We start from the raw sequence: 12,696 nt of genomic DNA, 5'->3' as shown, positions 1-12,696 counted from the left end.
TTTTTCTTGCTTTCCTTCTCTTTTATGGTAACTCTTGTATCCTTGGCTGATCTTTCCAAATTCTAATTATCAGTGTTGCTATGAGCTTCTGGGCCTGTCATTCATTTATGTAGAGAGCTAAAAGATGTATAGGTTTGACTACTAACTCTAAGAGGATGGCTTCTAAATCTACAGGATGCCTGCAAAATAGAAAGTAAACTTATCCTTAAACAGTAATTTAATTACTTTTTTTTTTTGAGATGGAGTCTCACTGTGTTGCCCAGGCTGGAGTGCAGTGGTGCGATCTTGGCTCACTGCAACCTCCACCTCCCGGGATCAAGCGATTCTTCTGCCTCAGCTTCCCAAGTAGCTGGGACTACAGGCGCCCGCCACCATGCCCGGCTAATTGGTTTTGTAGTTTTAGTAGAGACGGGGTTTCATCATATTGGCTAGAGTGGTCTTGAACTCCTGACTTCATGTTCCGCCCACCTCGGCCTCCCAAAGTGCTGGGATTACAGGTGTGAGCCACTACACCCGGCCTTTTTTTTTTTTCTTTTTTCCGAGACGGAGTCTCGCTCTGTCGCCCAGGCTGGAGTGCAGTGGCACAGTCTCGGCCAACTGCAAGCTCCAACTCCTGGGTTCACGCCATTCTCCTGCCTCAGTCTCCCTAGTAGCTGGGACTACAGGCACCTGCCACCATGCCCGGCTACTTTTTTTGTATTTTTAGTAGAGACAGGGTTTCACCGTGATAGCCAGAATGGTCTCGATCTCCTGACCTCATGACCTGCCTGCCTCAGCCTCCCAAAGTGCTGGGATTACAGGCGTGAGCCATTGCATCCGGCCAATTACATTTTTAAGTAATATGCTCCATATGTTTTGAGGTAAATTACCTTTAAATTTAATAGGTCCACTTTTTCATTTGAAAAAAGTACAATAAAAACTATTTTCTGTTTCTACTCTTTGTAAACTATAGTGTATTTATTATACTTTTTTCAGATTAGCAGCTAGACCCATAGCTTTAAATTGATTATACTGCTGGCTTTAAACTAATAATTATAACTAATAATATATACAAAATGTAATAGCAAACTGATACCATGGTCTTCAAGAATGATAGTACCTGACTTGAATATTTACCCCATACATTGCCAGAGATTGAGGGATTAGGCAACAACTGAAAATTCATATTATTACCAGGTTAGTGTCTTTTGTTATTCAGTGTATTGTCCATATTAGGCACTCAGTAAAGATTTAATTTGAATTCAACTTGAATTATTGGAATCCCTTTTAGATAAAAGTATGTGAATCCAAATATTGCATACTGTTTATATAAACAGTTATGCACACACATACACCACCTTCTACGTCTTGATTCATCTTAATGACAGACACTTTGCTATTGGCTACTGTGGAAATTGAAAGATGTACTTGAATTCTTTAGATTTCACTTTAATTTGCATTAAATATAGAGATACATTAAATATTTATTGGGAAAGTTAAAAGCATAATACACACACAAACCCACATACCTACCACCCATATCCAATAGTAGTTAATACTTTGTCTTGTTTGCTTTGTGTCTGTGTATGTGTGTATTTACTTTCAGGCAGAACCATTTGCAAGTTATGATCATAATGTTTCTTCACCCTGAACACTTCAGCATGCTTCTCCCAGGAATAACAACATCTTCCCACATAACACTAATACCATGAACACATCAAGAAAAATAAATTCCCATATATCTAATACCCAGCCATACTCAGATTTCCTGTGTTACACCCAAAATGTCTTTTATAGTTCACTCCGCCCCTGTTTGGATCCAGTCTAGCCTCTTAGTCTCTTTGTCTCTTAGTCTCTTTAGCCTCTTAGTCTCTTAGCATTTCTTTTGGTTTGAAAGAATTTTTCCTTTTTTTTTTTTTTTCCTCCTCATATTCAACTCTGACATCTTGAATAGACCAGGCTAGTTTTCTTGTACCATGTTCCACATCTGGATTTGTCTGGTTGTTTTCTCATATTGCTATTTAATTTGATCCTCTCTGTTGTATATTTCATGTAAAGTAGAAGTTACGTTTAAAGGTTTAATTGGATCAGATTAAGCATTTATGGCAAGAATACTTTATAGGGTAATGTGAGGACAGAATTTCAGGTTTTCCCATGATCAGTGATGCTGTGATTGATCAGTTGACTAAGGTGATAACCCTGCTAGAATTGTCCATTGTAAAAGTACATTTTCTGTTTTTTGGTTAGCAGATAATCTATGATGATACTTGGCTGTGTGCAAATACCCTTTTTTCCCAACAAATATTGAGCTGATGTTTTTGGCATCCCTTGATTACCCTTTCCTGAATTCATTATTTCATGGGAGTTGCAAAATGGTGATTTTCCTAGTTCTACCATTCCTTTCACGTTTATCAGCTGGTATTCTTAAAGAAAAGCTTCCCTCATTCACCTTAGATGAGCTATATAATATCTCCTATAGAGGCAGGTCAAATGTCCTTTAAATACCAGTTTTCAGATTAATGACAGGGCATCGTAGTTAGCACCAATGGTGGCAAGTGAGTTTATTTCCCCACATTCATTCACTAATTTATTTGTAATGCTCTGAACTCATGGATTTTTGCAGTTCTATATTTTATAACCTTTTATTTCTTTATAGTCATTCATTCATTCATTCATTCATCTATTTAAGTTGCTTAAATTGTTCCAAAATTGATACCTGAGAGCCCCTCCGAGTAGGTGCCTATATCCTTTTGTCTCAGGCTCATAACTTTGATTGCTTTTGCACTTTCTGGTTGTATCCTTTTGGTACAGGACGACCCAATTTCACCTACTTTACCTTCCTCAGACCTGAAATTGGCTTTTTTCTTTTTTTAAAGAACCCTGAATAGTACTTAAAAACCAAGATCTGGATACTAAGAGTTGCCTTTGCACTTACAATGTCATGAGTTTATATTGACAGTTCACATTCAGATTTCACATATTTTTTCCTGTTTTGATTTCCTGTTTCTAAATTAGTGTGAAAACCCCATTCATTAAGGAAAACAAAATTGTTTAAAATATTGAATATTTTCAAGCCCACAGAAAAGTTGGTAAAAAAAAAAAAACCTAGTAGAATGAACACCTCATATATTCTTCACTGAGATTCACCCTTGGTTAACATTTTGCCATACCCCGCCCCCCTCTGTGTACACACACACACACACACACTCTTTCCCTTTTGCAATTGTATGAGAGTAGACTGCAGACATTATTTTACTTCATCTCTTCAAAAATCATTAATTCAGTAACATCATCTAGCATGCATTCCAAACACAGATTTCCCTGTGTCTCAGGTATCCTTGTAATTTTCTCCTTGCTTCTCTTCTAGGATGCAGTCAAGGTTCACACACTGTATTTGGGTATTGTATTGGGTTTTCCCCATTCGAGACCATTCCAATAGTCTAAATTCTTTTTTCATGCAGCAAATCTTCCGAAGAGTCTAGGCCAGTTGTGTTGTAGAATATTTTCATATTTGGGTTCATATGTTTTTCCCCGTAATTAGGTTCAACAGAACACCTGAAAGGTGATGTTGTGTTCGTTCCTGTCTATCAGATCTGAAGTCCATATTGTTGATGTTAGGCTTCACTAGGTGGTTAAGATAATAACCACCAGATATCTCCAATATAAATGCATGTAATCTCTTTATGATTAATACACTTAATAAACTATAAGGTGAGCCTCTGAGACAGTATGAGTGTCCTTTTCCCCAGCTTTTAATCCAGTAGATTTAGGATACGTGGATAATCCTTTCCTAAATCAGTAATTGCTTTGGGAATTTACAAATGGGGTTTTCTAAATTTGTCATTCTGTCCATGCTAGCCAGCATTTTTAGGTAAAGAAGAGCTCCTCTGACTTTTTCTCTTTTAATGGACTCACAGATTTTTTTTAATCCAGTAGTCATAATTCATTACCATTTTCATTCTTCTTGATTCCAAGTTGTCCCATATTTGGCTGGTGGGAATTCTTTCAAGCTGGCTTCTGTATTTTTTTGAAATGATCCTATTAGTCTTTGAGCATTTCCTTGCATTCTGGCTCAGTTAGATGTTTCAGGCTCGCTTCATACGTTCTCAGCCTCAGACCTGGAACCAGCTATTTCCCCAGGGAACTCTAGTTCTTTTTGTTGGTGATAGATACTTAAAAACCAAAAGCTGCGTGCTGAGTATGCTCATTGCTACTGAAGGTCATTGTTTGTAAGACTTTTCAATGGAAAAAGGTAGTACATGTATTCAAAGAATTATTAATTTGTAATGACAGGTCAGATTCAAATGTAACAGCACAGCTTTTTATCATAAATTTTTGAGTTCATATTTTTATCTCTTAGACTAAAGATTTCCATTTATTTTAATTTGTTAAGATTAGCAGCTGTTTGAGTTCATCTAGTGTGAGGTTCTGAAATATGGGGAAACAAAGTGAGTGAAACACAGTCTGTGACTTCCATAATTTGTTTTAATGGGTAGGAAAGAATCTGAGTATAGTAATTATAATATGTTTTTTGTTTTTGAGGTATAATCTCACTCTGTCGCCCAGGCTGGAGCGCAGTGGCGCAATCTCACCTAACTACAACCGCTACCTCCCAGGTTCAAGCAATTCTCCTGCCTCAGCCTTCCGAATAGCTGGGATTACAAGCATGTGGCACCATGCCAGGCTAATTTGTATATTTTTAGAAGAGACGGGCTTTCACTCTGTTGGCCAGGCTGGTCTCGAACTCCTGACCTCAAGTGATCCACCCGCCTCAGCTTCCCAAAGTGCTGGGATTACACTCATGAGCCACTGCGCCCGGCCAATAATTATAATATGTTTTGGTGTGGATTAAATGATTTTAATGCGCAACATACAGCAGGAACTTTGAGAGAGATTTATTAGGATTAAACAATGGGAAAATCTTCACAGGTCTTGGGATGGGTAGGATTTCTACATGGGTCAACTGGGAAGTAAGGACATTTCTGATAGAAGAGCAGATTGACACGTCAGTGGAAGGGGGCATAAGGTAGAAGGAAAGGAAATAAGTGTCCTATTTATGCCTGACTATAGTACTCATTATTTTTTTCATATAACTTTTTCCTCCCTCTGTTCCTTGTACTTGTGACAAACATCTCACCCTGAAATCTGGAATCGCCTCTCATTTTCATCAGACAGCTTCCTTAAGATCCATGGAAAACCTTATTTTGTGTTACTATCTTATTTTTCTGTCTCCAGCTTTGTTACAGAGTAATCACTATTGTTAAGGGAGTAATCACTGTTGTTCACCTTACCACAGCTCCCACATCATCTCATTCAATCTTATAAATTGTTGCTTCTATTCTACCAGTGACTTGGAAATGAGATATGCAGTTTGTTAAGTTTTAGTGTAAGGTAAGAGTAAGTGAACCTGGTGTGAGATTCACGTGATCTTCTAGTGAGTTGAATGCCCAGGCTCTAGTATATGTATGTGTTTTGGGCATGTGAAACTCTGCCTTTTCAGCTGAATGGAGCTTCTCAGTGGAATTGAGTTCTGCATCCAGTATCAAAAGGTGCCAGTGAATATTAGTTAGAGAATGAGTGACTATCTAAAACATCTCCAGGATCTCTTACCCTTGTTTTAGAATTAAATATATTTAAAGCATCTTTGTTTTCTTTCCCCTGCAGAGCTTCAGTGAAGATGTGTTCCAGTCTGTAAAGTCTTTATTGCAGAGTGAGAAGGAACTGTGCCGTGTAACAGCAGAGGACTGTTTACAGCAGGATGAACATGCCAATTTAACTGAGGTTTAACATACTGCTTTCTAAACCCTTTCCTAATAATGCACAGCGTATTTTCCTGCATCTCTGTAGGACTCTAATCTATTTTTAAAATGCCCAACATCTCTATATGTTGTTACATGTATCAGAAGTACCTGTTGTATGGGTGGGAAAGGGGAAAAAAAAGAAGTACCTGTTTTAAATACTGGCTAAAATAATTTTATTAATTGACAGTGAACTCAAACATTTAATTCTATGCAAAGTACTAATTGGATGTATAACATTGTATTAGATGACGCCTACTATATTCAGTAACTGGTACTTTAATATGAATTTTTCTGCTCTGAAATATAAAACAAATGCATGTTTCTTACATTGATTTTTGGGGGTATTTTCTTGACTGTTTAAATTCAGTGCTTTGATTAAAAATGAAAATAGTGATAAATTTATCTTTGAAATTAAGACATTTACTCTATTACTTGAGGATAAGATAATATACCTTGCTCGCCTATTTCTCTGCTACAGTGTTTCAAATCTTTGTTTGAATTTATTACTATAAAAGGAGTAGGATCCCTTTTCTATTATATATCCATACTTCATCATCACATTTGTTGCCCAAATATGAGATATATTAAGGTCACTGCAGCTCACAACTGATGAATATTTGAAGTTAAAACATTTTATTTTGAAATGAGGGGTCTAATAAAATTGTGGTTACAGATAGATGCTCCTGGACTTATGATTGAGTTTCATCCTGATAAATCCACTGTTCATCAAAAATATTCTCATTTAAGACCTCATAAATCCATTGTAAAATTGAAAAATCACAAGTCCAACCATCATAAGTTGGGGACTGTATGTATTCTGTTTTGGGTGGATGATTTTCTTTAATAGTTCTTGAGAAATTCTCTATTTGATGTCATTTCATAGGAAGATGAGCATATGTTTTAGGCCTGTAGTGTTCTGCTGCCTCATCCTCTTCTTTTTGTGTCAGCCTAATTTCACTATTACTTTCTTTGCTAACCTTTCTCGTTTTACTTTAGCAAAACCAAGCCACTCTTATTCTACTTGGTTGTTTCCAAATAAACAGTGACAGAACATAACAGGCCTAATACGTACGCTCATCTTCTATGAAATGATGTCCTGTGTCCTGCTTTCCAGCAGTTTTCCAGCTCAGATAGGTCGCAGTGCTTTTCCAAGCCCACATTCCCTGGTTAGGCCTTTCTAGACCAATGGGAAATATAAAACTCCCCTGGCATCTTCAAAACCCTATGCCAGCTTATTTTCTGTTTTGTATTCAGTAAAGGAAACTTGAAAGAATAGGTGGAATTTCTGTGCCACTTTAGGGTGTGCAATCTCTGAGTATCTTTTCAAATAAAGGAAGGCAATTAGTTATTTGCCTCTCTGTTATTGAGTGCCTGTAATGTGCTAGACACTTTCCTCTACATTATCTGGTTAACCTCACAACTATGAGAGGGAAATTATATTGCCTTATGTTTTATAGATAAGGAGACAGGCTCCTAGAGGTTAACAGTTTACCTAGATGCCTAGAAATTAACTGTAACTCTTACGTGAAGTAAGAGCCATAATTAATCAGAATAAAGATCTCATAGTAATTTAAGATTCTGACTTGCTTCTGAATCATCAGAAATAGATCGAAAATATATTCAGTGTTGCTATATATTCAGACTATACTATTTTCCCCACATTCTTGAGAATCGATTATTAATACTGCTGTCATTTAAGTATTATATATTTTTTAGCCACAGTGGTTGCTTAGTGGATAGTGTACTACACTGTCTTCAAATGGAAAAAATGTCTTACTATAATGCCAAATACATAGAGAGTATAAATGTAAAAAATAACACATTTTCAGGTTCTAAAAGTAGTATTTTTTTTCCTTTTCTTTTTTTTGAGACATAGTCTTGCTCTGTTGCCCAGGTTGGGGTGCAGTGGCGTGATTTTGGCTCATTGCAACCTCCACCTCCAGGGTTCAAGTGATTCTCCTGTCTCAGCCTCCCGATTAGCTGGGACTATATAGGCATGCACCACCATGCCTGGCTAATTTTTTGTATTTTTAATGGAGACGAGGTTTCACTATGTTGGCCAGGCTGGTCTTGAGCTCCTGGCCTCAAGTGATTCATCCACCTCAGCCTCCCAAAGTGCTGGGATTACAGACATGAGCCACTGCACCTGGCCAGTATGTATTCTTTGTAGAAAAATAAGAAATACTCAAAGTAGAACAAAGAAAATGACTATCATTGATCTTATGACTTAGGGAAAAAATGCAGAGGGAAAAAGAGTGGGAAAAAAATAGCTCCATCATCCAGAGTTAATCACTGCTTATACTCTGGTGTATTGCCTTCCAGTATTATTTTCCATGCATATGTTTTTAAAAATAAGGTTGAAATTGTATGCATGCTGTAAGTCATTTTTCTGTGACTTGTCCTTTTTTAATAATGTGACAGTTCTTCATGCGTTAAATATTCTCTAGAAAGTCTGTTTATATAAACTTCTGCAGAGTAATCTCTACGTAAGGATATTGAAGGAAATAAATGGTGGTATCACAGAGTCAATGAAGAAGTAGCCTCAGGGGTCTACCCAGGGAAGGCCTCTCTGAGGAGGTGACTTGCATTGAAACTTGAAGAATGAGGAGAAGCCAGGCACGTAACCATCCAAGGAAGAGAGATCCAGATTGAGGGCACAACTGTGAAGTCCTTAGGAATGTACAGGGTGTGTTCCAGACCTAGAAAGGGGGCTCGTGTGTAAGTGAAAATGGTAGAAGGTTGAAAGCATTAGGTAACCCCACTTAGGATTTTGCCCTGGGAAGCATGGAAGAGTTTGGATAGGGAAGTGGCTTGGTAATAGGACCAGGTAGGAGAGGATTGTACTAATGTAGGTGAGAAGAGTGGCCGGGGAATGGAGAGAAGTGGATGTATTTGAAATATGTTTTGGGGTTAGAATTGATTGAACTTGCTACTGAGGGAGATATGGATGAGGTTCAAGAACTGCATTTTGGAGCCCAATCTTCGGTGAAAAATATTTTTGGGTCATCTTTGAAAAAAATCCTTTTCAAGGCAGACAGCATTTTAATGCTTTGTCGGTTTTTTCCTGTTTCTCAGCTCTGTCACCAGCCTGAAAGATTTAAAAATTCAAATTAATGGAGGTTTATTTGTTCTTTACTCAGGTCACATTTCTGGGTTTTAATGAAGAGACAGATGCCACTGTTGTACAGGTATGGTCAATTTTAGCATTTTTACTGAACGTTTTTACTGAGTGTTCTTGTCATGGAAATCAGCTTTAGGTTTGACCACAAAAGTCATTTATCTGAGAAGGCTGCAAACCGCAGGTTGACTTTTTCTCCATTCTGTGTATAATATAGAATGTATGACTTATTTATTTATTTTGATGGCTTTCATAATTTTGACCTGAACAGTAAACCTTTTCGTTAAGATTGAGTTACATTTAAAAGGTAAGATTTGTAAAAATTAGCCAATGCAAAAATTTAGCCTGTTTGATTTAGGCAGTTATGAACAGAGGGACTGATGTTTGAGATTGGGATCAGCAAAGGAAAGCTTCACAGTTACATAAGTGGTTGAAGTTCCTGTAGATGTGATAGGCATGTTTTTCTTTTTCCCTCATGCTACTTCTTAAAAATTTGTGCTTTCTACATATTTCCTTTTGTGGCAATAAAGTGTCTCCTCCTAGAGGAGGAAACAACGTATTTTAGTTCTTTCTGAATAATGCATATCAGGTGATTACGGACAAAAACTCTGCTGTATATTTTGATTGTGGCCTTGCTTGAAGGAAATAATTTGGACAGAAGGAACAAGAGAGGATATTTTCCTGAGAACATATATAGCTGGAAAGAGAAATATTCCAAGATACTTCTTTAATGTTCTTCTTCTCCTGTAAGAGTTATTGGTAAAACCATGTTTATAAAGGAAAGTACTCTACAAAGGGTCAAAGACTATTAATTCTTTAGCTGGGTAAAGTATTTGTGTATAAAGGGCAAACAAGAAGAAGAAATAAAAGCAATTTTCTTTTCCTTTAATCTTCATTACAATTATCAGTTAAAGTCTAATACAATACCTTGGAGAGGAAAGACAGAAAAACGGATTATCTTGTACAGGGTTAAAAGCAAGTTTTTAGCATGTACATTCTCTAGCCAAAAATTTTGTATGAAAAAAATTTCATAAAGTAAGACCTATACGTTGACATTACTAAAAACTATTAAATGCTTAATTGCCATGGATGTGTTAGGAACCCTGTAAAATTTTTTATAGCTTGATATCAATACATTTTAAAGGCTACAGGGATAGCCAGTATTTAATAATTTTAGTATATTTTGGCCGGGTGCGATGGCTCATGCCTGTAATCCCAGCACTTTGGGAGGCCGAGGTGGGCAGATCACGAGGTCAGGAGATCGAGACCATCCTGGCTAACACAGTGAAACCCCATCTCTACTAAAAATACAAAAATTAGCCGAGTGTGGTGGCAGGCGCCCTGTAGCCCCAGCTAGTTGGGAGGCTGAGGCAGGTGAATGGCGTGAACCTGGGAGGTGGAGGTTGCAGTGAGCCAAGATCACGCCACTGTACTCCAGCCTGGGAAACAGAGCGAGACTCCGTCTCAAAAAAAAATAATAATAATATAATAATAATTTTAGTATATTTTATTTTTGAATTTTTGAAAAATTATCTGTGAATAATAAACTATAGATGTTAACTGTTATGAACCAGGAAATTTCCTAGCCAGTAGACCTTACAGTTTTTGGATAGGGACCACCTTATAGGAACCTTAACAACTGTACAGTGTTATTTATTGTTATTATTTTAAATTAGGATTTAGCTGCAGTTTCTTTGGAACTTCCAGATCTTCTGAATTCACTCCACTTCTGCAGTCTAAATGAAAATGAAATTATTTGTATGAAGAATATAAATAAACCATCAGATATAAGCAGTGATCCTCTAAATCAGGTAACTTTTGTAGATAATTTCTAATGAGATTTTTAGGGCAAATTTTACTATATTTGATAAAGATGATGAAACTTTTAAATGCTTGGATGACATTTTTTTAAAAAAATGGTGTCTCAAGGAAATACGATTCATAAGAAATCTAACTTATGAAGCATTGACATCCCTGAAGGATACAATAATTTTGATCATATCTTATATTTTTCAACTGCGAAGTTCCGTAGATGGTATGCAAGTACATGTTATTTTTTTCTGAAAATTTATTATTTCCGGATTTCTTGAATTACTTGTACCTTTGTATAAGCTATAGTGACTTTTCCCTATTATGGCCAATTTCAAATTTATACAAATGTTATGCTATATGTTTTAGAGAATGTACTTAAGTTCATTTTCTGGTTTAAAAAATTCCATGTAAAGTGGACATCTGATGTGTTCTTTATAAATAAAAATGTTACCATTTCTTATAGGTGGTTAGTTTTATAATATTCAGCATTTAGTTCTTTACCAAGTATGATTTTGTTGATAATGCATCAGAGAAAATGCTTTGCATTCTAAGAGATAAGACATATACAATTGAACCAGAAAGTTTAAAGTTTGGATTACTTACTTTAGTTTTAAAAAAACTGCTGTGTTCTTTATAAGGTCTGCCAATAAAACTAGAACTGCTTGCCTCATTTCCTTAATTATGTTCTTTATTCATATTTACTTTGCTTTATTTGCTAGGATATAGGAGGTGATAAGCTATTATATTTGATTTCTAGTTGTTTTGAATAAATCATTTCATCAGTATTTACTTGAAAAAAAATAGTATGAGGGGGAAAAGCTGGTGACTTGTATTTTTAAAGCTATAAACATTGTAAGTTGTAATACTAGGGAAATTTAAATAAAAGGAGTGGACTTTTAAAAATTGTGATAGGAAGGAAGATGGCATCATACTTGAAACTACAGGAAAATGGGATTAAAAATAAAAGAAAATAGAACTTGGTTGCTGCCCCCAAACAGTTTATAATACAGTTAGTGAGATAGGTGAATGATTAAGGAAAATCACAGGAATGTACAGTAATACAGGAAAACATAATTGCTCAAAGGAATGGATAGATAGTAAGTTTTATAACATTTCAGGAGACTAGGTAGAATTTGAATACCTGGATAAAAGAAGATGGGAGAAAAGACTGGAAAGTGAAAAATGTAGAAAAAGAATAAAGAAATAAACATTATAAAACCAAGGAGCTTTTTAGGATGCATGAATTTCTTGTTTGTTTTTCCTCTGAGATTGTCTTATATCTATGCTTTACTTCATGATGTTTTGTATTTGAAATTAAAATTGTTTTTATTATCTTTTATCTTTCCCAAGAGTCATCCTTCTGGAATGCTTTGTGTCATGAGAGTGTCACCTACATCACCAAAACTTAGGATTGATTTTATCTTTAGTCTCCTAAGTAAATATGCTACTGGTATAAGGTACACCTTGGACACATTCTTGCATCAGAAGCACCAACTTGAGACCACTGATGAAGATGATGATGATACTAACCAGTCCGTGTCATCCATAGAGGATGACTTTGTCACTGCTTTTGAGCACTTAGAAGAGGAAGAGACTTCAAAGTCATATAATGATGGTTTGTTTTTCATTAGACTTTTTCCTAAAATAGGGAATTAAAGTTTTTCAGTTCTGAAAATTTTAAGGCAGACTTGTTCAATTGAAATTTATGTTGAGATTTGATTCAATTTAAACCTTTTAACTTTTTTTCTGATTACCTGAGGAAATTCCTTATGATTTTTAAGTTCACTGTAATCTGGCTTTCAGTTTTGCTTATTTCAGGTTTTATTTAGTTGGTGCTGTTCACGCACTGATTACATCAAGTGTCTGGAACATGCCTAGGTTCAAATTTTGGAAGAGTTAGCTGGGAGAGTCTCCACAGTAATTTTTCTAACATGCGTGACAGCATGCAGAACATCCCATAGACCAGGTATCCCTAGACATAGAGTA

At 36.1% G+C, this 12,696-nt stretch overlaps 1 protein-coding gene across 3 annotated transcripts in view; it reads left to right on the top strand.

The window, feature by feature from the left end:
* Window positions 1–12,696, top strand: part of AKAP11 (A-kinase anchoring protein 11) — a 51,371-nt gene that overhangs the window by 14,912 nt on the left and 23,763 nt on the right. For all 3 annotated transcript variants that reach the window (XM_023208914.1, XM_023208916.1, XM_023208915.1), the window contains exons 3-6: window positions 5,644–5,760; window positions 8,921–8,968; window positions 10,575–10,709; window positions 12,061–12,325. In XM_023208914.1, the coding sequence (XP_023064682.1) occupies window positions 5,644–5,760; window positions 8,921–8,968; window positions 10,575–10,709; window positions 12,061–12,325 (565 nt within the window). The remainder of the gene's footprint in view (window positions 1–5,643; window positions 5,761–8,920; window positions 8,969–10,574; window positions 10,710–12,060; window positions 12,326–12,696) is intronic.

The sequence above is a fragment of the Piliocolobus tephrosceles genome, chromosome X (genome assembly GCF_002776525.5).
Source record: "Piliocolobus tephrosceles isolate RC106 chromosome X, ASM277652v3, whole genome shotgun sequence".
Lineage (NCBI taxonomy): Eukaryota > Metazoa > Chordata > Mammalia > Primates > Cercopithecidae > Piliocolobus > Piliocolobus tephrosceles.
Note: the sequence above shows the minus strand (reverse complement) of the source record. Positions and strands in the feature narration are given on the sequence as shown.